Source organism: Aquarana catesbeiana, linkage group LG09 (assembly GCF_042186555.1).
Source record: "Aquarana catesbeiana isolate 2022-GZ linkage group LG09, ASM4218655v1, whole genome shotgun sequence".
Lineage (NCBI taxonomy): Eukaryota > Metazoa > Chordata > Amphibia > Anura > Ranidae > Aquarana > Aquarana catesbeiana.
Genome location: NC_133332.1, coordinates 260,859,115 through 260,884,162, shown reverse-complemented (window position 1 = coordinate 260,884,162; position 25,048 = coordinate 260,859,115). Strand labels below are relative to the sequence as shown.

Sequence of the window (25,048 nt, the reverse complement as noted above, 5' to 3'; positions counted from 1 at the left end):
TAGGGAAATATAAAGTAAAATCCACTAAGCCTCTTCATGACCCTGCTACTTTACGCTAACATCCTTTCTAACATTCCCCATGCCAGGAGAGCATATTCCAGTCATTTCCAGCTGCAGCAGGCTTTGGAGATAGCTAGATCCCCTGCAGACCCTGTCTGATCGACATGAGTGGTGAATCAGCTTATTAAGTGATGGTGATCAAAGGAAAGTTTGTGCCCAGCAAAAAACTTTCATGTTGCCTGGTACATTTTAGATACTCTTTCGCTCATGGCAGCTTCTGCTCTTAAGAGGAGTAGAGCCCTGTTATAGGTACAGTAAGTAAAAAACAAAAAAATTTCTATCATCTGTAGCAGTCCATTATCTGATCGAATGATTATCAGAGCTCAGAGCTTAGGCAGATCAGCTGACTATCCAGCCCTGCCTGAAGGTCAGCCTCCCAAAACCCCCTCCGCTGAGACCCAAACACATGAACAGCACTAAACCCAAGAACAAGAATATATTATATTGCAGCCCACCAGTCAGATGTGGTGGCTGGATTCGGTTTCACTTTTCAGTCTAAGAACATTTTCGTCAAGTAACGCATTGTCCTTGTCAAGTCCTGTGAGCTGCACTGATGATAAACATGATATCTTTTCTTAATAGCCTATCAGCCTCCACGCAATGGAGATGAACAAAGGCAGACATTTTAGTAGTCCAGCCTATGTGAGAATCAAGGCTTCTTCTATAGATACAGTGGAGTAGTGAGTGTATCCACCCTAGGACAGAAAATTTGTTTTTTTTTGTAGGCAGAAAAAAAAAAAAAGTGGAATCTAAGGACTGGTAAGCTGCAATATTTTACATTTCAGATTTTGCGTTTAGATTCTTCCTAGGGTTTCTATACAGTGTATCATTACCTAGAACAGCCTTTCTCAAGCTTTTCAACACCGAGGAACCTCTAAAATAACTTTTCGGTCTCAGGAAACCCTTGCAAAAAATTTCTATATCTACAACTCATGATATATTATGATGATATGATGGTCAGTGGGAAGAATGCTCCTTACACTTGTCATCATTGGGATGATTTACCCCCTTACAGATAGCCAAAAAGATCAACGGTGTCAGTGGGAACTTATCTGAAAGCCAGAAATTGCTTAGGAAACCCCTAGCAGCCTCTGGAGGAACCCAAGGTTTCCATGCAGTTGGTTGTGCGGCCATAAAAACCCTGTTTACATGGGCAGGCAGGAGGTGACAAAAATAGGCAGTTGAGCTGCAGTTTTAACTGCCTCTTGACTGCCTAACTGCAAGTTGGCTGTTGGTCATGGTGGTAGACACTGCTGCCAAAAGGCAATCCGCTCAAGTAAATGGGGCAACACTGCAACCACAAACCAAATGCTTGTGGTTGCAATGGTATTTCCATTTTTTTTTAAAAACTGTTTGCCAGCAAAAATAATTTGGGAATGAATGCTGCTACTCTATCAACCTTTTGAAAAGAGATTTGTGGTGGCATGTCACTCCTGTAAACAAACCCAAACAGGAAATTGTTACTCAAAAGGTTGTATCAGGTGACTCTCAACTCATGTCTATTGCCAGCTAAAATCTGTTGTAACACCCTGGTGTGCCACACGTCCCATGTGTGAAATGCTAAATTGGTGATAAGACTGGAGTCCTAATGCCACATATAACCTTGTGTCAATCAATCAAGCCTACAAGACCTTTTAACAGAGCAATAAAAGAGCTAAACACAGAAATAGAATTCGTAGCAGAAATGGAGACACGGAGGGGTGGGATCGCATAGTGGGATGAGAACACTGGGAGCTTGCCATAGCTTATGAGATAACCTTTTGTTCACTCTTAACATCTAACTTCCTGAAGTTCTCTGTCCTTAGCTGTCTTCTGGGAAACTGACAGCTGTGACAGGAAAACAGCCAAAAAAGAAGCTTTAGAAAAAATGAAAGAACGTGAGATTAACTGAATTTTTACTAATAGTAATGCAATGGTATTTTCAGTTAAACTATATTATTTATAGCTTTATTATAATTTATTACTAATACTGTTTAAGGCAGTTACAACTTATTGCCAATTATTTTCAAGACTGTAATGTGCATTTTACTGGAATATGTGTAGCTGAGGTGCTGAATTCAACTAATCAATGAATTATGATTGAAGAAAATCAGACAATTTCTAGTGGAGTGCAACAGCTGTGGTGGGAATGCTCTTAAATACAGATTGCTGCTATAAACGGAGGACCTCAAGTTTGGCAGCCATATATCCAAAAACGTCTAATATTGGTGTTTACTCAGTAAGGCAATATAGAGTGACCCTTAAAACAACTTTCAGGTCTTGGAGAACCCCTGCCAATAACCACTACATCAACAATTAATGATACATTATTATGGTGGTCAGTGGGAGGAATTTACCCCATACAAAAAGCTAAAAAGATCATTGGTTTTAGTGGCTACTTATCTAATGCCCCGTACACACGGTCGGATTTTCCGATGGAAAATGTCCGATCGGAGCGTGTTGTCGGAAATTCCGACTGTGTGTGGGCTCCATCGGACATTTTCCATCGGATTTTCCGACACACAAAGTTGGAGAGCAGGAGATAAAATTTTCCGACAACAAAATCCGTTGTCGGAAATTCCGATCGTGTGTACACAAATCCGACGGACAAAGTGCCACGCATGCTCAGAATAAATAAAGAGATGAAAGCTATTGGCCACTGCCCCGTTTATAGTCCCGACGTACGTGTTTTACGTCACCGCGTTTAGAACAATCGGATTTTCCGACAACTTTGTGTGACCGTGTGTATGCAAGACAAGTTTGAGCCAACATCCGTCGGAAAAAATCCTAGGATTTTGTTGTCGGAATGTCCGAACAAAGTCCGACCGTGTGTACGGGGCATAAGAGGTAGAAATTGGTTATTGCTCAAGGAACCCCTGGAATCCCTGGAGAAAGGCTAACAGAGCATCCAAGGTATAAAAGGGGTTCAACATTATCTTCATGGCTCAGATATTGCATAAACTTGGGAGAACTCAAAATGGCAGAATTGCCACAATTAATTATTTGAAAAATTAAACAAAGTGACAAAGTGCCCAGGAGCAACACAACTACAACATAGTCCTGAACAGACTGCATTTTACAGCAGCCCCTATTTATTTATAATAAACAGATCTAATACTTACACAGTATCATAGCATTTATCAAATGGTCATCAAGTACAAGATCGTAATATTTGCGCATTTTATGTCAATTGGTTTTTACTGCAGTGATCAATTACATCTTCGTTCATCATAGAGACAAATGCAGGCTGTAAGAAATGATCTGATGAAGCAAATATTAGTAAGCTGCACCTGTGTGACATGTATCTGGAAGTCCAAAATCAGCGGAACTCAATGTCAGATCTTACACGGGATTGACGATGCCCTTGTCAGAAACTCTGAATCAGCCCGAGAAAAAAGTGCAGTTAAAATCACAATTGTTTATTAATAACAATAATAATAATAATAATAATAATAATAACAATAATAATAGTAAAACGTAGTCAACTCATAGCCAGAATTCGGTAACCGGAACGGATAGTCAGACAAGCCAGGACGTCAGGAAGCCAGAGATCAGCATACTTCAGGACAGGCCAAGAAATCAGGAAACCGGAGAATCAGCGTAGTGGAACAGCAAACAGGATCAGGAACCAGAAGGGACATCAGCTAAGCAAGTCTTCAACAGGTACACAGGAGAGAGTCTCTGGATGTGTTGACCAAGGCGAAGGCAGAGAGGAACTGAACTGAACAGTTTAAATAACCAGCAAGACTGACCAACAGGATATCATCATCAGGTGAGTCACTGTGGAAAGGATTGGAGCTGGCAATTAACCGACAGCTGAGCGGCCTGCTCTAAAAAGGAAGGGCTGAGCCCAGCCCTGACAGTACCCCCTCCTCAATCAGCCCTCCCCCTCAGAGGACCACCAAGTTTGAGGGGAAAACATCTATGGAAAGCAAAGAGGACGACAGGGGCATGTACGTCTGGGGATGAGACCCAAGAGCGTTCCTCCGGACCGTACCCCTTTCAATCTAATAGGTACTGTATGCGCCCACGGAACCTACAGAAGTCAACAATGGACTGTACATACTCCTCATGGTTCTCAACCTGTACTGGGTGAAGACGTGGCACTGAGGTGGTAAAGCAGTTGCAGACCAAAGGTTTTATAAGGAGACATGGAATACATTTGAGATACGCCATTTTAATGAAGGTCTAAAGCCTAAGCCACTGGATTAATCCTGCAGAGAATAAGGAAATGCCCAATAAACCAAGGTGCCAACTTCAGTGAGGAAACACGGGGTTGGAGGCGAGATGACAGCCAGACACTGTCCCCAACCTGGTAGGAAGGCACAGGCAGGCATCTGCGGTCTGCATAGAGTCTGTACCTATCATTGGCATGTCGCAAAGCCTCCTGGACTTGTGCCCAAGTGGAACGAAGACCACGGAGATGCTCCTCTAACACCCCTCTAATATCCACAGCTGTAACTGCTGACCTGAGTGCTGAAGAGAAGTAGGCTTCGGAGACCACCAGTTGCGTGAAAGAAGGAGCCTGTGGAAGAGAGGTAATAGGGAAGTAAAAAAAGTGCTTTAATTTGGTGCTCTATGTCAGCCATTCTCAACCAAGGTTCTGTGGAACCCTGGGGTTCCTTCAGGAGTGGCTAAGGGCTCCTTGAGCTGTGGCTAACTGACTTATCTGATAGTGCTTACATAGCTACAGGTCCAACGTCTCTTGGCAGAACCAGTGGCATGACTGCAAGGGTGTCATTGAGACCTCAAAATGACTTCAAGAATTTCTTTGGGGTAAAGAGGTTAAGAAAGACTGCCCTAAGCAAAAAATGAGCAGTTAAGCCTTGGGGTTGAGGGAGAGCCCCACTGCAAGGGTATTTTTTCTATTTCTATAGTTCAGTTTTAAGTTTCAAATATAGAAGAGATTTAGTCCTGAGGAATATCCCTAGTCACATATCCTGTGAAAAAGGAAGCGTTTGCTTAGCTGTTTTAGCTGTCTAGATTTATCACCTACTGAACTTCTACTACAGACTGAAATTAACCCTATATGATATCAAGGTGTATATTTTTATTATCAATAGAACTATAACTTATCCACAGCACTGGTCCCTTGTAATGTATTGGCCATGCTGAGAGCGCCCCTGCTATTATCCCGAGTTAGGCATACTTTATGTGAATGACATTTAGGGGGTTATTTACTAAAGCTGGAGAGTGCAAAATTTGGTACAGCTCTGCATAGAAACCAAATTGGCTTCCAGGTTTTAGGCCTGGTTCACACCTATGCAGGTTGCAGTTTGCGTATTCCAGGTGCATTTTGCATTTTTCAATACACATTTTTGATCCATTGAAGTCTATAGAACCAAAAACCAGAGTAAAGTCCCTGGTCCTTTACATAAAATGCACAGAAGTGAACGTGACCCATAGGAAACAATGTTCAGTCTTGGTTCACACCTATGCGAATTGGTTGTGGCTTACACCGCATCCAATTCGCAGAACATTTTAAAATCTATTAGTTTGAATAAATCTGGTTCACATATGTGCATTGCATTCACGCTCAACATTGTCCAAAAAACGTTTTCTAGGCATTTATGGTGCAAATTGCACATAATCTTCTATGGGATTGCATCTGATTTGCAGATGCGTTCTGTTCTAAACACAAATTCTCTCCCCCTCCTCACTACACCTCCCCCCTCTCCCAGGTCAGCTGATCCGCAGCTACAATGGAGAGGAACCGCTGAACAGCTGCTTTTTCTCTTCGCAGAGAAACCAGAGCTGGAATTCACACCACACATGTGTGAATCCTGCCTAAGTGGACTCTAGTGTGTTTCTGCAAAACTGAAACTGCACTAAAAAATGCATAGGTGTGAACCAGGCCTTCTTGCCAAAGCGTAATTGAACAAGCTGAAGTTTGAAGCTGATTGGCTACTACGTACAGCTTCACCAGATTCTGAGTGTTCCAGTTTTAGTAAATCATCCCCTTCTTGTCACAGTTGATAGTGTAAGCTGCTACAGAGAAAGTTAGCCTAGGGGCACCGCATAAAAATTTTGCTAGGTGGCACAATGGAATGAAAATGAGAAAACTATTTGCTGAAAAGAAATGAAATAATAATAATATACAAAATGTTGCACTATAAACAAAAACTGCACTTTTTTTTGCATTTCTGATGATTTCTCTGCTTGTTATAAAAAATATGTTCAGGGTATTTTCAAAATGTATAAAAATTATATTCACTGTATTTTTAAAAACAAAGTACTAATGTGCTAAAAGTAAGGCCTGCATGAAGGTCACATCAGATTATTATAGTCACCTACACCAGGGTTCCAGCACTCCACTTTATAATCCTTTAAAGTGGCTCTGCTGGAGATCTATTTTAATACATCTGGGCTTAAAGGGTGCATTTCATATAGGAAGGAAGTTGTATCCAGCAAGGGCAGAATAAGACACACCTGGGAATGTTTTCACACCAAAGATTAAACCACTGAAACTTAATAAAAACTCAATAAACATGCATGTCCTTTGCCAAACATGTGGCCATATATTAGTAGAATGTTCGCAAATTTTCGTTTTTGGAGCTTTCGTTCAATTCTCTAGTCTTGGCGAATAAAATTGGTGATTTTTTTTGGAATGTAGCAATATAAAAATTTTGAAGGAGCAGGATGGAAACTTTTCTTGAATAAACACATTTCTAACAGTAACACATTTCTAACAGTAAATGTGTTTTTGTTGGGGAAATTCCATTCAACTCAAAATCTAATGTCAATTTTTCTAATAGCAATTTTTTAAGAAACATTTCTATCAGTAATTGTGCTTTGTTTTATGAAACTTCATTCAAGCTACTTCATTAAGAGCCCATTCACACAGGGGCAACTTTGGATCCAATTTCAAGTTGCCCCTAGTCGCTTAAAGTGGCGCTACATGAAAAAAATTAATGTAAGTGAATGGATCCGTCTTAATGCACACTACTGCAGTCGCTCCAACTTTAGAATAGGTTCCTGTACTACTTCAATCCGACTAGAAGGCGACTTGTACCCATTGATTTCAATGGAAGTTACCTCCAAGACGGATCACTGTTCATACTGAGGCAACTTTACAGGAAGCAGAAAGGAAACAGAAAGTAATTTCCTCCACTAAACAGCCACCCCCCCTCCTTCTCACACACAGCTGATAAGCTCTGATTGGCCACTTGTAAAGTTCCCTGTCCTGGAGGCGACTTCAAGTTGTGTTATAAGTTGCCCCGAGTCGTACTGTGATTCATACTCAAGTCGTGTCCAAGTTGCCTCCCAAAGTCCCGCTGAAAGTCGTGTTGCCCCTGTGTGAATGGGCTCTAAGTCTCTTTTGGCATTATTGGATGTACTGATGAGATTTTTCTTGTACGACCAGCTTTAACAAGTGATTCCTTTGGATTTGGCTTCAGATGCATCCAAACACTAGCTCCCAATCACTGCTCATTATGTTCTGTTACACTAAAATTGACCAGCTCAGTCAACAATGTTACGTTAAAGCTTGGATTGCAGGCCATGCTATTCAGTGCAGATGGATGAATTCCCCTGCTGGACTATTGTGCTGTGATATCCACCACCGGCAACTGTCAGAATACCCTGCATGTAATTGGATGCAGCCACTGTTCTTCCAACAATTTTCCACCCTGCTCCTTTGATTTTTTTAAATGAAAGAATATTAAGCAGGAAAGGGCCAACAGGGTCATCCACTAAGTGGATTTTGACCACTTCAGGAACCAGACAAAATGTGAACAGTGTAAGGCCAGCTTACATATAGTACAGTAATTAGCCCAATAGCCATTCTTCTAATCAGTCAGTTTGTAAAATTCCGAAAGGTTATTGCAGGACTTCATGGTCATGGTCCAGTTCAAAGGAATGTTTGCAGAGGGACTGATAATATCTGTTGTAGTGTGGGATTGTGAGATGATGTCTGTTGCCAGGGCATTGCTGGAGGACATTGTAAAAATTTATGAGATGTCACAGAGAAAAAACATTAGCGTGATAAGATGTTTTTGAACTGGGAAGAACTCCAACAGAAATTCTCTTTGAGACGAATATCTGGTGTTCACTAATAAGCTACTAATGATCATAAATGTTTCTGTAAAATCCCATGAATGGTCAAAAGTCTCAAAGAAAAAAAGCATTCACATAGGATGATCATATATTCTTTGTTCTTTCCTCATCAGCCCATTATATGCCATAATGAATCAGGGACCAGCAAACTCTGGTCCCTTTACTATAGCAAGGTAAAACCGAGATGTGTCTTTTGCATGCTTCTTAGCATGAGGCAAACAGGAGAATATTGTTAAAGTAGAACATTCCTTGACACAGCATAAGGTCAGGTTATCAACTTTTTTTCTTCTTCTTGTCAAATGTAGAGAGGTATCACAATGGTTCTTGAGCAGTCTTGTTTATTGTTCTATATCAGCAACAACTTCAACAGGCTTCAACATAAGAGCCAGTGCAGCCAGCAACAGTGTTTGTGATCACCACCGCACCAGTGCAGTGTTGCTTCTGCCTGCCACATGTACTGAGCCTGGCCTGTATATTAATCACACTGCTGCCTGGACTGATACTTTTCCTGTTTGCTAACCCCATCTCTGCCTGCTGCCTGAACTAGCATATAGGACTGGGGACTGCTATAGGTGATGCTACACTAAGCTATTTTCCCTAACCACTCATACAAAGACAACCATTACAATACACAGTTTTTGATACAATGTTGAATCATTTTGTTATACGCAAGATGTCTGATACATAATTAGTCCAGACACTGAAAAAGTCTCACGTGTGGTATCCCCGTGCTTGACACGAGTAGCAGAGTGTTTTAGGGTATAATTCTAAATATACTCATGTTGTGTGTGAGAAATATCTAATTCATTTGCTACCTTTGTGTAAAAAAAAAAAAAAGTAAATTAAATTATTTTCTTTCCACATTTTCCAAAAATGAAGTATTTAAAAGACTCAACATGCCTCTTAAAAAATATCTTGGCGTGTTTACTTTCTAAAATATGGTTACTTTGTGGGTGTATCTAGTGTCCCGGTGTTCCAGGGTCTCCAAAAACTGTATATGTAGCCAGGAAATTAGATGTGCAATTTATGCCCCTTGGAAATTTGAAGGTGCTCCTTGGATGTTGGGCCCCCTATGCATCTAAACAGCAAAAAAGTTTTACAGGTGTGGTGTCTCAGGAGTAGAAGAATGTGTTAACTTGTTAAAATGACAACTATGTTAAAAAAAAAAAAAAAAAACTTTTTTACTTTCCAAAAAATTGTGACATCAAATTACAACTTCAAAAAATGAACCCCACGCTAAACTACTACTACTAAATACTTTGGACTGTTTACTTTCCAAAAAGGGATTATTTCAAAAGTGTTTTACTGTCCAGGTACAGTGCCTTGCAAAAGTATTCACCCCTTTGGCATTTTTTCGTGTTTTGTTGCTTCACAACCTGGAATTAACACGGATTGTTTGATGATTTGCATCATTTAATTTACAGAACATGCCCACAACTTTGAAGATTTTTTTTTTATTGTGAAGCAAACAAATAGGACAAAATATCAGAAAAAGTCAAAGTGCATAACTATTCACCCCCTAAAGTCAATACTTTGTAGAGCCACCTTTTGCGGCTATCACACCGCCAAGTTGCTTTGGATAAGTCTCTATGAGCTTGCCACATCTTACCTCTGGGATTTTTGCCCATTCCTCCTTGCAAAACTGCTCCAGCTCTTTCAAGTTGGATGGTTTGCGCTTGTGAACAGCAATCTTTAAGTCTGACCACAGATTTTCTATTGGCTTGAGGTCTGGGCTTTGACTAGGCCATTCCAACACATTTACATGTTTCCCCTTAAACCACTCAAGTGTTGCTTTAGCAGTGTGTTTGGGGTCATTGTCCTGTTGGAAGGTGAACCTCTGTCCCAGCCTCAAATCATACACAGAGTGGTATAGGTTTTGATCAAGAATATCCCTGTATTTAGCACCATCCATATTTCCCTCAACTCTGACCAGTTTCCCAGTCCCGACTGCTGAAAAACATCCCCACAGCATGATGCTGCCACCACCATGTTTCACTGTGAGGATGGTGTTCTTTGGGTGATGTGATGTGTTGGGTTTGCGCTAGACATAGCGTTTTCTTTGATGGCCAAAAAGTTAAATTTTAGTCTCATCAGACCAGAGCACCTTCCGCCATACATTTTGGGAATCTCCCACATGCCTTTTCGCAAACTGAAAACGTGCAATTTTGTTTTTTGCGGAAAGTAATGGCTTTCTTCTGGCTACTCTGCCATAAAGCCTAACTCAATGGAGCGTACGGCTTATTGTTGTTCCCAATTAGCCAATGCATCCCAATGGGATGCATTGGCTAATGCCCTTATTTAATATGCTCTTAAAGCAAACCCATCTCTCCTCCGTGTTCTTTGTTCCTAAGATTCTTTTCCAGTTTATGCCTTCTAGCAAGGTTCGTAGTTTAGGGAAGTTGGCTCTTTTGAAATTTAGTGTCTTTGTATTCCCCTTACGTTTCCTATTAGTGTGTTTTATGCTGAAGCCAATTGACCTGTGATCGCTGTTACCTAAATTGACCCGTATTTCCACATCTGTGATCAGGTCTGTATTGTTGGTAATCAGTAGATCCAGTAACGCTTTATTTCTTGTTGGTGCGTCTACCATCTGACCCATAAAATTGTCCTACAAGACATTTAGGAACTGGCGAGCCTTAGATGAATGTGCGGTTCCCTCTCTGATTAATGCTCTCCTTGCCCAGTCTGTGAGTTTTGGTCTGCGACCGTCTCTTGGCAGGTTTGCTTTTGTGCCATGTTCTTTCCATTTGGTTATGATAAATTTGATGGTGCTCCTAGGGATCATCAAAGATTTTAATTTTTTTTAACCTAACCCTGACTTGTACTTCTCAACAACGTTGTCCCTTACTTCCTTGACCTTCATGGCAATGTTTGGTTAGTGGTGCCTCTTAGCTGTTGCAGCCTCTAGGGCCTTTCAAAAAGGCGTGTAAATGTAATGACAGATCGTGTGACACTTAGATTGCACACAGGTGGACATCATTTCACTAATTATGTGACTTCTGAAGGTAATTGGTTGCACCAGAGCTTTTTATGGACTTCATAATAAAGGGGGTGAATACATACACACATGCCAATTATCAGTTTATTTCTGAAAAATAGTTTTATGGATATATTTTTCTAATTTTACTTCACAAACTTACACTATTGTGTTGTGATCCATCACATATAATTCAGATTAAAAAAAACATTGAACTAAAGGCTGTAATGTATCAAAATAGGTAAAAAGCCAAGGGGTGAATACTTTTGCAAGGCACTGCATTTTAGGGCCTCAGGAAAGAATATAAAGCAGAATACATATTGGCCTAAGTTTAGGACATAATAGCATTTGGTTGCAAAGTGTTATGACAGAAAATAAGAAAAACTGTTTCAAAATGTTCCGTCTCTTTTCCTTTTATATACCGTATATACTCGAGAATAAGTTGTTTTTCAGCACATTTTTTTGTGCTGAAAGTGCCCCCCTCGACTTATACTTGAGTCAAGCACTTTTCTGCAGCAAAAAATTTCATTTTCCGAACCGACTTTGGGGCCCCGTATGTTGGTACCACAACATATCCAAAGCTGGGGTTCCTAGCATCAAGTGGCCCCGAGATACGGGGCCCCAAAATCGGTTCGGAAAATGTCATTCTCTGCTGCAGAAAAGTGCTTGACATTTTCTGAACCGACTTTGGGGCCCCGTATCTTAGGGCCACTTGGTGCTAGGAACCCCAAATTTGGTGTGCAAACACAGTGGACCTGGTACCAGGTGGACCGGGTTTCCAGTTCAGAAAATGTCATTCTCTGCTGCAGAAAAGTGCTTGATATTTTCTGAACCGATTTTTGGGGCCCTGTATCTCGGGGTCACTTGGTGCTAGAAATCCCAGCTTTGGATATTTTATGGTGCTAGTTCCACTGGGTTTGCACACCAAATTTGGGATTCCTAGCACTAAGTGGCCCTGAGATACGGGGCCCCAAATTCGGTCAACTGTGTCCATCTGCAGCAATGTGATTTCGGGGCACTTTGGGTTCAGAGACCCCAAATTTTGGCTGCAGCTAGGGGGCATCTAGGAACAATTAACTACCGAGTTTGAAGTTCGGGGGACCTATGGCTGCAAATGGGCACAGTGAGGCTGCAAATGGGCATTGTTGACCCTCTTTTCCACTTACAGTAGCTGTGCATTTCTCACCCTCGTCTTATACTCGGGTCAATACGTTTTTCCCATTTTTTTGTGGTAAATTAGGGCCTCGACTTATACTCGGAACGACTTATACTCGAGTATATACGGTAGTAAAAAAATATAAAATCCAGGGGTTATTAAATACAACCAAAACAGCTATATCTAAAAAAAAAAAATATTTATAATTATATTATATAAAATGTATTTTGGTGTAGTGCCAGAGTAATTGTCAAAGTATGACCGTGCTGAAAACTGAAAACTAGCCCAGACAGAAGGGGGGTTAAAATGCATTTCATCAAGTGGTGAAGACTGCCTGGAGTGGAAATGTATTTATATATGTATATTTATTAAAGAAAACCTCAATACAAAAGGCCCCTTATTTTAGTCAATACTCAATTTACACATCTTCCATGTACCGGGCAGAATAGCCTCCTCTCAGACATTTTTCTAGGCATCTTAGATCTTACGAGCAGCTATTATTACATACTGGATTGTATGATTTTTTTTTCCTTTTATTGGTAGAACTGGATGGACTTTTTTCAACAAGACTAACTATGTAACTTGCTTCATCAGCACACTCACTCTGGACTTCTTAGAATAACCCACATACACCTCTTGAGTGACCCTTAAAATTCCAAGAGCCTGTACAGAGAACACATGAAGTCCTTTACTAGTTAAATACAGTATATCTATTTATATCTATATATGCTGCTGGGTGCACATCCTTTGCATGGGTTTTAGCTAGTCATATACATTACACTGAGGGCAGGGAAGGCTACTCAATGGTACACGATTGCAAATAGCCCTGATTTACTTTTATTTTGACAGGTTAGCTGTACGAGTACTGTTTCACATTCATCAATTACTGTCAACATGTAAATATATAACAAACATGTTTGAAACAGCAGCCAACACGCAAGAGGTAATTAGGAGAAACATCATGTTCAGAGCAGGAACCCTATCAAGGCCGATAATGTGTCCAACTGAGAAGAGTCTTTGAATATCTTCAAATATATATAATTTTAAATGTACTAATAAAAAGCAATATTTAGTGTTTTCCTACTGTGCTTATGCAAGTGTATCTAAAGCCAAAACTTCTTTTTTTTTTTAGTATGATTTCAGGGGTCTCCAAACTTTTCTCTTTGAGGGCCACATTTATATTTTACACATATTCTCAGGCCCCAAAAAAAACTGTTATTTAAAAATGAATCTGCTGCAAAGGAAAAGAATAGAATTTGACTGGCTGGCGGCAGCTCTGCTCACACCTAAATGACTGAGCCTTATACACGGGGCTAAACTTCCAGTCTGCTGTGCATGGGGCCTTACATTTATGTTCCTGTCAGAACCCCCTCCTGTACATTTGGTTCCCATCAGAGTCTCCCCAAAAATTGTTGTCCCCATCAGAGCTCTTCGCGCATATGTGTCCCAATCAGTCCCCCCTCTGCCCATTTTGTGTCCCCATCAGAGCCCCCCACACACACATTTACATAATTACATAGTTACATAGTAGGTGAGGTTGAAAAAAGACACAAGTCCATCAAGTCCAACTTATGTGTGTGATTATGTGTCAGTATTACATTACATATCCCTGTATGTTGCGGTCATACAGGTGATTATCTAATAGTTTCTTGAAGCTATCAATGCTCCCCGCTGAGACCACCGCCTGTGGAAGGGAATTCCACATCCTTACAGTAAAGAACCCTCTACGTAGTTTAAGGTTAAACCTCTTTTCTTCTAATTGTAATGAGTGGCCACGAGTCTTATTAAACTCTCTTCTTCTTCTTCCCTGTGTCAGGGTTTCCCATACATTTAAGTCCCCATCACCCATCAGAATCTACCCTACAATTTATTGTCCCCTCCCACATATTTGTGTCCCCATCAGAGCCCCCGCCGCACATTTGTGTATACAGCAGAGCTTCCCTGCATATTTGTGTCCCCATCAGAGAAACACAACCCCTGCCCATTTGTATCACCAGTGGTCTCTCCCACATTTGTTTCTCATTTACATCAGTGTCCTTCACAGTTTAGACCTGCTACACCTCCTGGCTCCCAGTGTTGTATACAAAAAATACAGTGGTAAAAGACACTAATACACAGCGCAGCGGGATACCAGAGTTGCAGCAGGTTTGTGGTCCTAGCAACCAACAGCACAGTGCGGTGAGTCGGGGGTTGGGCAACTTTGTTGGGTTATAGAACCTGTGCTGCATACTGCCAGGGGTTGAATGTGCAACCTGACAGCTTGAGACCAACCCTGCAGTGAGTCTGAGGACTGCATGACACTACTTTGGAGACCCCTGATATTGATGGTTACGTTTTTTGGGGGTACATTTTCCTTCACCTTCTATCCTGGAGACACAAATGAAGTAAGAGGACACCGATGTCCCCATTGGAAGATTTCCCCTTTTTTTTCCGTTCTGATGATTAAGATCACAAATAGACATGAGGGGACCTACAAAGCAATGCAAACCTGAAGGGAGCTCCAACATTTACATACTCTATCCAAAACAAACAAAAAACTTTTGACTAAAGGTATATTAAAATGGACATCAGGAGTGCTTATTATTCAGAGTAGGAACCCCAGCAAAACCAATAACATGTATCCAAATGAGGGGAGTCTTCGAAGCTTTAATATATATATTTTTTTTAATGTGCAGATAAATGCACTATATCCTTGTTTTATTATACAAATTAAAGCCCAAACTGTTTTTAGTATGATATAAGAGTGGAAAAGGGGTTACTTTTTTTAATTTTGGGGGGTGGGGTGGTTTCCTTCACTTCTCCTGAAGATACATCATGAGATGTCCCCACTGGAAGGTTTCCCCTCATTTGATGTTCTGGTGACAATGGTCACTAGGATAAATAGACAGGATTGAACCTAGATAGCAACTCAACCCTGACAAGGGTTCTAATCAACCAACAATTTAAAAAAAGACAAGTTTTGGCTTTGGTATACTCTAAAAAAGCATATACATAAAAGTACATACATATCTGTTCAGTTCATATTGATAATATTGAGTCATAATGTAATACTATGGTAAAATATTCTATTCTATTCTTGTTTTCAGTTTCTATCAGGATTTTGATGATCCTAGCTAGCCTGAACAGCTGTACCAACCCATGGATCTACACCATCTTCAGCAGCAGTGTTTCCAAAGACATCCAAGCCATCCTGTGCTGTGTCTGTAAAAAAAGACAACGCAAAAACTCTCTGCCTGAAGACTCCTGTTTTACTGGTTCCACCTCGTTACCCAAAGAGTCCCTGTACTGAGCAAAAAGTGATAGACACACAAGGATATGGAGCTGCCAGTACAAGGTCCCAAAGAAAAAAGAACAAGCAGAAGATCTGTGGCATTAAATGGGGAAACAAAGGTGACAAAGTCAGATCTACTTATCAATGATTTCACTGTGTCACGAACATATCTAAGATACAGTAAATTAGGAATAAGCCACTATGTGTATAAGAACAAGCTTCTTTCTTTTTAGACTCTTCGATCAAACTGCACCTTATGAAGTCAAGGAAAGCAACAACGATGCATTTGTTTTGAAATGCTGTAGGTACCTATAAGGGTGCTTGATAAGGACCTATACTTGTTGGCAACAACACTTCTCATATGAGACATTGATGGACTGATGTCAAATTATCAAGCAACATTTATTTTGGATGGTCTATTGGATGCTAATCATGTTTAGAGATGACACAGCACAGCAAATTACTTAAGTGACATCTCAAGAATGTTATTACTCTTACTTTCAAAGGCCAGAATGAACCTCTTCATCCGTTTTTTATTTTCGATAACTATGCTTTCCTAAGCCCTGTGTTCAGGAGATGAGTTGAGTAGGCTCATTGATGAGCCTACTACTTTTTAGACTTGCTTATAATGTAAAAAGCTAAATCTGCTTAAATATTTATGTAATATAAGAGAATATGAATGTATAAATGATTTTTATTTGTAGTAAGATTATGTTTATGATGTCATCTACTCACTGAATAATATAAAATGTACCCGTTAGTTTGGATGAAGCACTAACTTGTAAAGAAAGGCGATAGCAAAGCTTTCAAAAGTGTTATCTTCTGATTCAAAAACAACACACTCAAAGAGGCCATGGGAGCTTTTAGAATTGCACATGTAATCAGATGAAGGAAAACTTCAAATAAGCTCAATAGTTCTGGTAAGGCGGCTCCCACACAACAAAGCTTTCCTCAATGAGATTCTGACAAAAGCTCAAACCATGCAAACTCAAGGAGCTCCAGACCAAAACCAGAATACAGTCCAAGAGAATTTTAATTGTTGTTAGTAAAAAAAAGTCATATGACTTTTAATATAATAGTTAAAATTACCTTGGACTCCTTTATCCAGTTTTGGTCTGGTGCTCCTTTCTCTATTTCTATAGTTTGATCGTATGAACCAAGACCTATATCTAATATACTTAAAGTGGAGTTCCGCCCACCGCTGCAAACATTTAAAACCAGCAGCTACACATACTGCAGCTGCTTGCTTTTAAAAATAGGACACTTACCTGTCCTGGAGTCCAGCGATGCCGGCACCGCAGCTAATGTTTTCATCAGCTGTCGCCGCCATTGCGGGTAAGGGAACTAGGCAGTGTAGCCTTACTGCTTCACACTGGGAACCCTACTGCGCAGGCGCGAAGCTCCACTCCTCATTCCTACTGGCCCGGCGACAGGGGGAAGAGGAGGGAGCCGAGCCGTGACGTCAATATCTGCGGCTGGTATCCTGTTCCCCCCCCCCAAAAAAAAAGTGTCAATTGCGGCACCGGAGGGGAGAGGAAACAAATGAGCGGAAGTTCCACTTTTGGGCGGAGCTCCGCTTTAAGCTCAATTCTCTTAGTATAGACTAGACTCTAGAAGTGTGTAATGTCAAATGCAGAGATACTAAATATCAGAGGAGTTTGTCATTTATTCTTAAGACAGCCATAGAGGAGAAGGCCTTGAAGGCATTATAAACCTTCCTTCTGCACCTTGTTTTTTTCATCTGCATGAGATGTACATTGATCATGTCGTTTCATGGTGTCATTTGTTGCTCTGTATGCATAGCCTATAGTAGAGTAAATCTTCACATTCCGGCATCAGAAGTTTGTGTTCAAACATGTGGCATGGCACTGCACAGGTTAATGCATGACCTCTGTCTGTAGGCTGAGAACTCACTTACTGTGAAGAAACAACATATCCCACTATACCTGGATCTCTCAGTCTAGCACTGGTACAGGTGCAGTAATTAGATCTGACACAGACCAAGCAGGCAGAGCAATTAAAAGAGGGATCACCATGCAGTCTCTCATCACATTAGCACTCTCAAATTTGTGAGGCAACACAGAGGAATTAGCAAGACATGCATTGGTCACAGTGTTCACAAGAAATTTTAGAACTAGGCAATGAGAGGTCAAAGGTACCAAATCCCTAAATAATTATAATTGAGAGGAAGCTGACGGACTTTTAAAGGTACCAAAATAATATCCAATAGGTTTGTTAAAAAATAGGATTTTTAATACAGCTTACCTGTAAAATCCTTTTCTTGGAGTACATCACGGGACACAGAGCAGCCATAGTAATTACTATGTGGGTTATACGCCACCTATAGGTGAATGGACACTGGCACACCCAAAGACAGGAAGTCCCCCTCTATGTAACCCCTCCCATACAGGAAGTATCTCAGTTTTGTAGCAAAGCAATGAATATCCCAGTAAAGAGGGGAGGGACCCCTGTGTCCCATGATGTACTCCAAGAAAAAGATTTTACAGGTAAGCTGTATTATAAATCCTATTTTCTTTATTGTACATCACGGGACACAGAGCACCCATAGTAATTGTGGGATGTCCCAAAGCAATGCCCCTGAGGGGAGGAAGACACATATAAAAGCAGGCCGCCATCAGACGTGAGGACCTATACTGCTGCCTGCAGCACACTGTGCCCAAAAGCAGCATCCTCCTGCCGCCTTACATCCATCTGGTAAAATTTAGTAAATGTGTGTACTGACGATCACGGCCTTGCAAATCTGAGCCATAGAGGCCTGGTGACACACTGCCCAAGAAGCACTCACTCCCCTGGTAGAGTGCGCTCTAATTTGAAAAGGTGGAACCTTTCTTTTCAATCCATAAGCCTGAATTAAAACCTGACAAATCCACTGTGAAATAGTCAATTTTGACGCTGCCTGCCCTTTTCTGGGCCCTTCTGGCAGTACAAACAAAGCATCAGTCTTCCTTAATCCTGCGTAGAAGCCGTGGTAGCAGCTGAACTGGGGGGGAACGCATAAATCAGTGAAAACTGATCCCAAGGGGTCACTAGCGCATCTGTCCCAAATGGGAGCTGATCCCTTGTCCCTGACACAAAGCTGTCCAACTTCTTGTTGAACCTGGATGCCAACAGATCTATGTCCGGGGTACCCCACTTTTGGCATATGGCTGAAAAAACCTTGGGATGCAGGGACCATTCCCCGGGGGACAATTGTTAGCGGCTCATGAAGTCCGCCTGCCAATTCTCCACTCCCGGAATGAAGACTGTTGACAGAGAAGGCACAGAAAAGGCACATACTTCTCTGCCCATGTTAGAATATGGTCCACCTCCCTTTGGGCCGCCTGACTCCTGGTTCCCTCTCGGTTGATGTAAGCCACAGCTGTGGCATTGTCGGATTGTATCCTGACAGGACACCCCCTGCAACCTGGAAGTCCAGGATATTAGAGGCAGACGCTGCCCGAATCTCTGGAATGTTGATGGGCAAGGCTTTTTCGGGCCCTGACCATTTCCCCTTGACAGAGGCCTCCTCCAGAACCGCTCTCCAGCCCAAGAGGCTGGCATCTGTCATTACTACCTTCCAGGCTACCGGCATGGAGGATTTCCCCTTCTGAAAATTTCTGGTTATCAACCACCAATTGAGACTCTGGCACACCCTTGGGAACAGATACAGTGGTTAGTCCAAGGCTTGAATCCTCTTGTTCCAAGCAGACAGAATACTGTTTTGCAACAGCCTCGAATGAAATTGGGCATATTGAATAGCTTTGAATGAAGCCACCATTTTCCCTAGCAACCTCATGCAAAGACGAATGAAGGGGTCCTTCTTTCCCTTGACTACACGGACCAGATCTCTTATAGCCCTGACCTTCGTCTGAGGCAAAAATACTTTTTCTTGGACTGTGACCCAAGTACTCTAGCCTTCTTACTGGCCATAAGGCTGATTTCTCTAGGTTGAGAATCCAGCCCAGGTGTTCCAAATACAGACTGTGCTGGACATACTGCGGTCTAGCCGTGTAACCGACTGATCTATAAGCAGCAGGTCGTCTAGGTATGCCGTTACTGATATACCCTGGACCCTTAATCTTGCTAATACTGAAGCCAGAATTTTTGTGAACACACGGGGCGGTGGCTGACCTGAAGGGCAAGGCCATGAACTGAAAATGGCGCTGTTCCACCTCGAATCGCAGAAATTTCTGGTGAGCTTGGCAGATTGGCACATGCAGATATGCATCTTTGATGTCTATTCATGCTAGAAATTCTCCTTTCCTCAGAGAGGGCACAACTGACCGGAGTGACTCCATGCAAAAGGAGCGGATGGTTAGGAATTGATTTAGATCTTTGAGATCTAAAATGGGTCTGACATCTCCATTTGGTTTTGGCACCATGAAGAGATTTGAATAAAAACCCATGCCTTGCTCCTCTGTTGGAATTTCTGTAATCACACCTTGTGACGTCAACTGATCCAGTGCCTGGAATAAAGACCTTCTTTTTTAACGGGTCTCTGGGAACATTCGATCTTAGAAAACAAAATGGTGGAAACTCCCGAAACTCTAGCTTGTAGCCTAGAGATACTGTGGAGAGTGGATCTTGGATCTCTTCCTACCAGGCTCCTGAAAACTGCAGAAGCCTTCCCCCCACTCGACTGAGTGGGGGCACCCCTTCATAAGGAGGCCTTAGGCTTTTGTACGCTTCTGCCCCAGGGCTTCTTCTGGCTTTGTGCTTGGCCTTGAGGCTTACCTCTTGAACCCGACGGCAGGCCGTCGAAACTGCCTGGAGGCTGCAGCATCTGGTGCCGGGGAAGAAAGTTTAAATGAAGGATGCCTACTCCTTCTTTTAAAGGGCACTCTTACCACCTGAAATTTTTTGGATATACTTATCCAAGTCGTCTCCGAACAACTGTTACCCATGAAAAGGAAAACTTGCCAATAGCTTTTTGCACGGCAACTCAGCTGACCAATGCTTCAACCAGAGAATTCTGCACATATGCACAGATAAGAGGGGCAAAGCGTCACACCTGTTAGTTAGGATCTTTAAGGGCATCCACTGCAAAACATAAGGCCCTTGGCAGTTCCGCTAACTTGCGGGCCGCTTCCCCTTGAACAGGGACACCTTTAATGACTTTCTTGAGCTGATCTTTTAAAGGATTGACAAATCCCTATCGCTGCTACTGCAGGCTGTACTGCTGAACCAGCCATAGAAAAGGAGTCTTTAAGTAAAGATTCCAGCTTTTTGTCGGCCAGATTTTTGAAAACCTGGACATTGTCTACTGAATATGAGTTAGACTCATATTCACATAAGAGATAAGCAGCATCCACTGCTGGCAAACTCCACTTTTTAGTGAACTTTTCCTCCATGGGATAAAGAAGAGAAAATTTTCCAGGAGGAACAAAATACCTATCTGGGTGATCCCAGTTTGCATATATTACTTGCTCCAGCAGTGGGTGTAAAGGGAAATGTGGGCCCTGTGAAGGCCTCAAAGAACCCATAGAAGAAAAGGGGGCTTCAGCCACCTCCGCTGGGAGCAACTTATATGCCGAACTCACCAATTCCATAAGAGATTGGACTAGCAGTTTTGGGATTGCGAGGCTGAGAAGGGCTCCTCTGAGATTGAATCCTCAGAAGAGGAGTCATCTGCCTGCCCTTCTTCCTGGTCATCCAATGGCACTTCAATGTCATCTGCCCATTCCTGTTCCAATACTGGAAGGTCAGGAGGTGGAGAAGGAGACCTTTCACGTTTTTCCCGGACTGGGAGACAGACGTGATCATATTGGCTATTTTTCCCTCCAGCCAAGCTAATGCTGAAGCCAAATCGCCCTTGGTGACGTAGGCAGAGGCTGAAATATATTAGATGTAGCCACTATGCCTGACAGCCTCAATGGCTCAGACTGCCCAGTTGCCTCTGGCCTTTCAGGGGAAGATAGTTATGTGGAAGCGTGACACAGATCCTCAGATCCTGACAGTGGTGCCCTTGCGCTCCTCCTTGCTGTATTCCCCCCACCTTTCTTTCAGGAAGACATAGTCCTAAGCACAAAATGCAGAGGTACTCACAATATGTATCCACTGCTGAGCTGTAGCCCAGCAAAAAAATGCTGCTATCACTGCTCAGCCTAAAGCTCCATAGACGTGCCTTTAAATCCCTGTATCCACCCCCATACAGTGCTTACATGGCCCAGTATACTCTGTGTCCCTCCATCAGCCACCAGACTCTTTACAGAGTCACAAACTTTATAGCTACTTAGCCTGCGCCGTGCACGCCCACCCCCCATGTGCAGGCTGGCCGTGCCTAAGCCCCGCCCCCTGCGTCCTACGCTGACCCCGCGTGTGTGTGGACAATGGCGGTCCCGTTATCAGGATAGCTTGGGGGGAGAGAGGGGCTGCGCTACTCTGGGGGGATGCCGGCCGCCCTGCTCCCATCTTCGGAACCAACCTCTGGGGGAGAGCTGCATGCCATGGAATAGGAGGTGGGCGGTCCCAGGGCCATGGACAACTGGTAGACCAAGATGAGAGGCAATGCTGTCTCCAAAGGAGCGCTGCCAGACACAGAAAAACGAAGCATGACAAGTAAACACCAGGTATGTTACAATACACCCTCTAGTGGTGAAAAACAGGCAAGGCATTCACTAATCAGAAGAACCTTGAAGTGAACCATATGTGTTCCTTTCCCAGGTTCTTTCTTCATTTTTTTTTTTTTTTTTTTAAACTTACCATTCCCGCTGCAGGATACTGCTGGAATACACAGCCAGACCCAATCTTCACCCATCACGGCGGGCCAGGTCTTCGAATGGACCTTCAAGGACCGGGTCCCCCTTGCATACTGGGGTCTACACCCTTGGACCTGTACAGTGCCCTGCCAGGACAACCTTTGGTTTAGTCATGTGTCCAAGGGCCTGGATCCCAGGGACAAGCCCTCCAAAGAGGAGCATTACAGGCAAAAACCTTGCTGCTTCTTCCTCAAGGCTGGGGTACCATCCATTTTGGACTTTCTATTGCCACTTTGAATGGATCCGACTGCATAGCCCCTTGATCCTGGCAAGGATTTCACCAACGAGGCTGTCTATAGTACTTCAATCCACAGTGACCATCACCTTGAGACACTGGCAAAAAAAACTGAGGTACTTCTTGTATGGGAGGGGTTATATAGAGGGGGACTTCCTGTCTTTGGGTGTGCCGGTGTCCATTCACCTATAGGTGGCGTATAACTCACATAGTAATTACTATGACTGTTCTGTGTCTCGTGATGTACGATAAAGAAAGATAAATGTTTATTAAACAAGATTTCTTTTAAAATGACAATAAATGTTAAGTGTGCACAAGAAGTTACCTGTCCTTTTAGTGAACAGGGACAAGTTGGGTGAATGAATACATATAGGGACAATGGGGAAGAATTACCCCATTACTGATAGCTAAAAAGATCAATGGTGTCAGTCAATGGCATCCCTGGGGGGGGGGGGGGGGCAGAGGGGGCCCTGACCCCCCCAATAGAAAATTTTTTTTTTTTTTTACAAAAAATCAATGTCTAAGAGGGAGAAAGTCCCCAGTCAGCTCCTGCGGGTGATTCCTCCCCCCTCCCTCTGCTTTCTGACACTGCATAATGCAAACGCTCACACAACCACGGCCGCCCGATCTGCTCCTTCCCCTGCATCCCCATTGGCAGGGAGAAGAGCGAGTTGCAGGAAGGACTCCACTAGGACTCTCAGTTACTGAAAAAACAGACTGATTTCTCCCATCCTTAGGACAGGAGAACCAGCCTGTAAATTCCAAGAGATGCCAAACCAGAGCAGTCAATAGCAGGGGCAGGACAGCAAGAAGAAGCTGGGAAACCCTACAGTGGCAGAACACCAGGGCCCGGAGGCAAGACAACCTTTGCAACCCTGATAGTTCTCCCACTGCTTTGGATCCTTATATTTTCTTGGTATGCTGGTGACATATATCTCTTGTTTTCTGCCACCCTGGGGGACCCCAATACAGTAGGAAGGGAGCTCACTGCAGAACATGTGAAAATGCCGTTGTGGGGTCGTAGTAAAGGGCCCCAGTATATATTTATATATCTATATATATAGATATATATATCTATATATACAGTATAGATATATAGATAGATATAGATATATATAGATCTATATATATCTATATCTATATATATATGCATTTTATATATCTATATATATATGCATTTTATAGTTGCCCCCTACTTTTGGCCCTGTCCCCCCATGTTCCCCCCCTAAATATGAAAGCCGGAGACGCCACTGGTGTCAGTAGGAACATTCTTCAGAGGCAGACATTGCTAATGGAATGCCTAGCAAGCTCTGGAGAAACCCTAGGGTTCCAAGTAACCTTGGTCGAGAAACCCTGCTATAGAATGTCACCTGAGTGACAGCTCTGACTCTGCTGGGGCTGTCAAAGTCACATTCAAGATGGCAGTGCCCAGCAGCATTCTTGGGGGTTTTGGATGTTTGCACAAGGGAGGCTTTTACAAGTAAATAACATATGGTAAATGTACATATAATAGTATGGGAAGATTGTTGTTAAATTAGTTGTACGGCCAAAGGGTTTCTTTGAAGCAAACTACACCCGGAGACAGGCTATGGCCATGGAAGCATTCACAAAATCTAAGCAAGCAGTAAATTGAGCTTTACAACAAGCCTTCACTGGCCTCTGTAGCTGCAGACACTGTGGAGCAATTCTTGAATTTAAGTTCAGAATCATTGAAGCCATTCAGATTGTTTTCTCAGCAGACCAACTCGCTCTGCTCTGCCTTCCCAGCAGTGGCTCAGTATATAGTCAGGTTGAAAAAAAGACAGTCCATCTGGTTCAAGCAATAGAAAAAATGTAAAAAGAATAAAAATGTGAAATAAATAGTAAACTTCCATATACAGACTCCTATACACAGAAGTTAAGATCCAGAGAAAAGCAAAAAAAAACATATAATAAAGCATAAAGCATGATCCAATTTGCTCCAATGGGAGAAAATAAATTCCTTCCTGATCACCTGTAAGCAATTGGATAATCCCTGGATCCACCATCTCTGGTGTTATTACCTATTAAAGGTAATATCCAGTTATATTTTGTACATTTAGGAACACCACCATTTTTTTTTTAACCGCTTGCCGAACCAGCAGGTCGGCACGTTCCTGCAAACCATCGTAGCTGTACGTTGGCTCTTTAAGCGAGGATAGCAGGCAATGCGCGTGGCCTAGGGCTGCCACTTTTTCATCAAGCCGAACCTGAACACTTCAGCGGCGCACAACAATTAAAAATTTTTTTTTCTGTATATACTAGGATTGTAAAAGACCTGGGCACCTTTGAGTAGTATTGTGGCACATGTAGCACCCCGTGATGAACATTGGGTGTGGCCAAATTTTGTTAATAATGGGAGAAGCATAAGGAGCATAGTTAAATCAAACAAGGTCAGTCTGTCCCCCAGTGCAATCCCCCCCTCCAGGCCAATCTGTCCCCAGTATAACCCCCCAAGTCAGTCTGTCCCCCAGTATAATCCGCCCCAAGTCAGTCTGTTCCCCAGTATAATCCACCACAAGTCAGTCTGTCCCCCAGT

General features: G+C 42.5%; 1 protein-coding gene across 4 annotated transcripts in view; it reads left to right on the top strand.

Annotated features, from left to right (window-relative positions):
• Positions 1-16,207, top strand: part of AVPR2 (arginine vasopressin receptor 2) — a 218,021-nt gene extending 201,814 nt beyond the window's left edge. For all 4 annotated transcript variants that reach the window (XM_073600296.1, XM_073600295.1, XM_073600297.1 and 1 more), the window contains one exon: positions 15,314-16,207. In XM_073600296.1, the coding sequence (XP_073456397.1) occupies positions 15,314-15,516 (203 nt within the window). In that variant the 3' untranslated portion in view covers positions 15,517-16,207. The remainder of the gene's footprint in view (positions 1-15,313) is intronic.
• Positions 16,208-25,048: the final 8,841 nt, after the last annotated feature.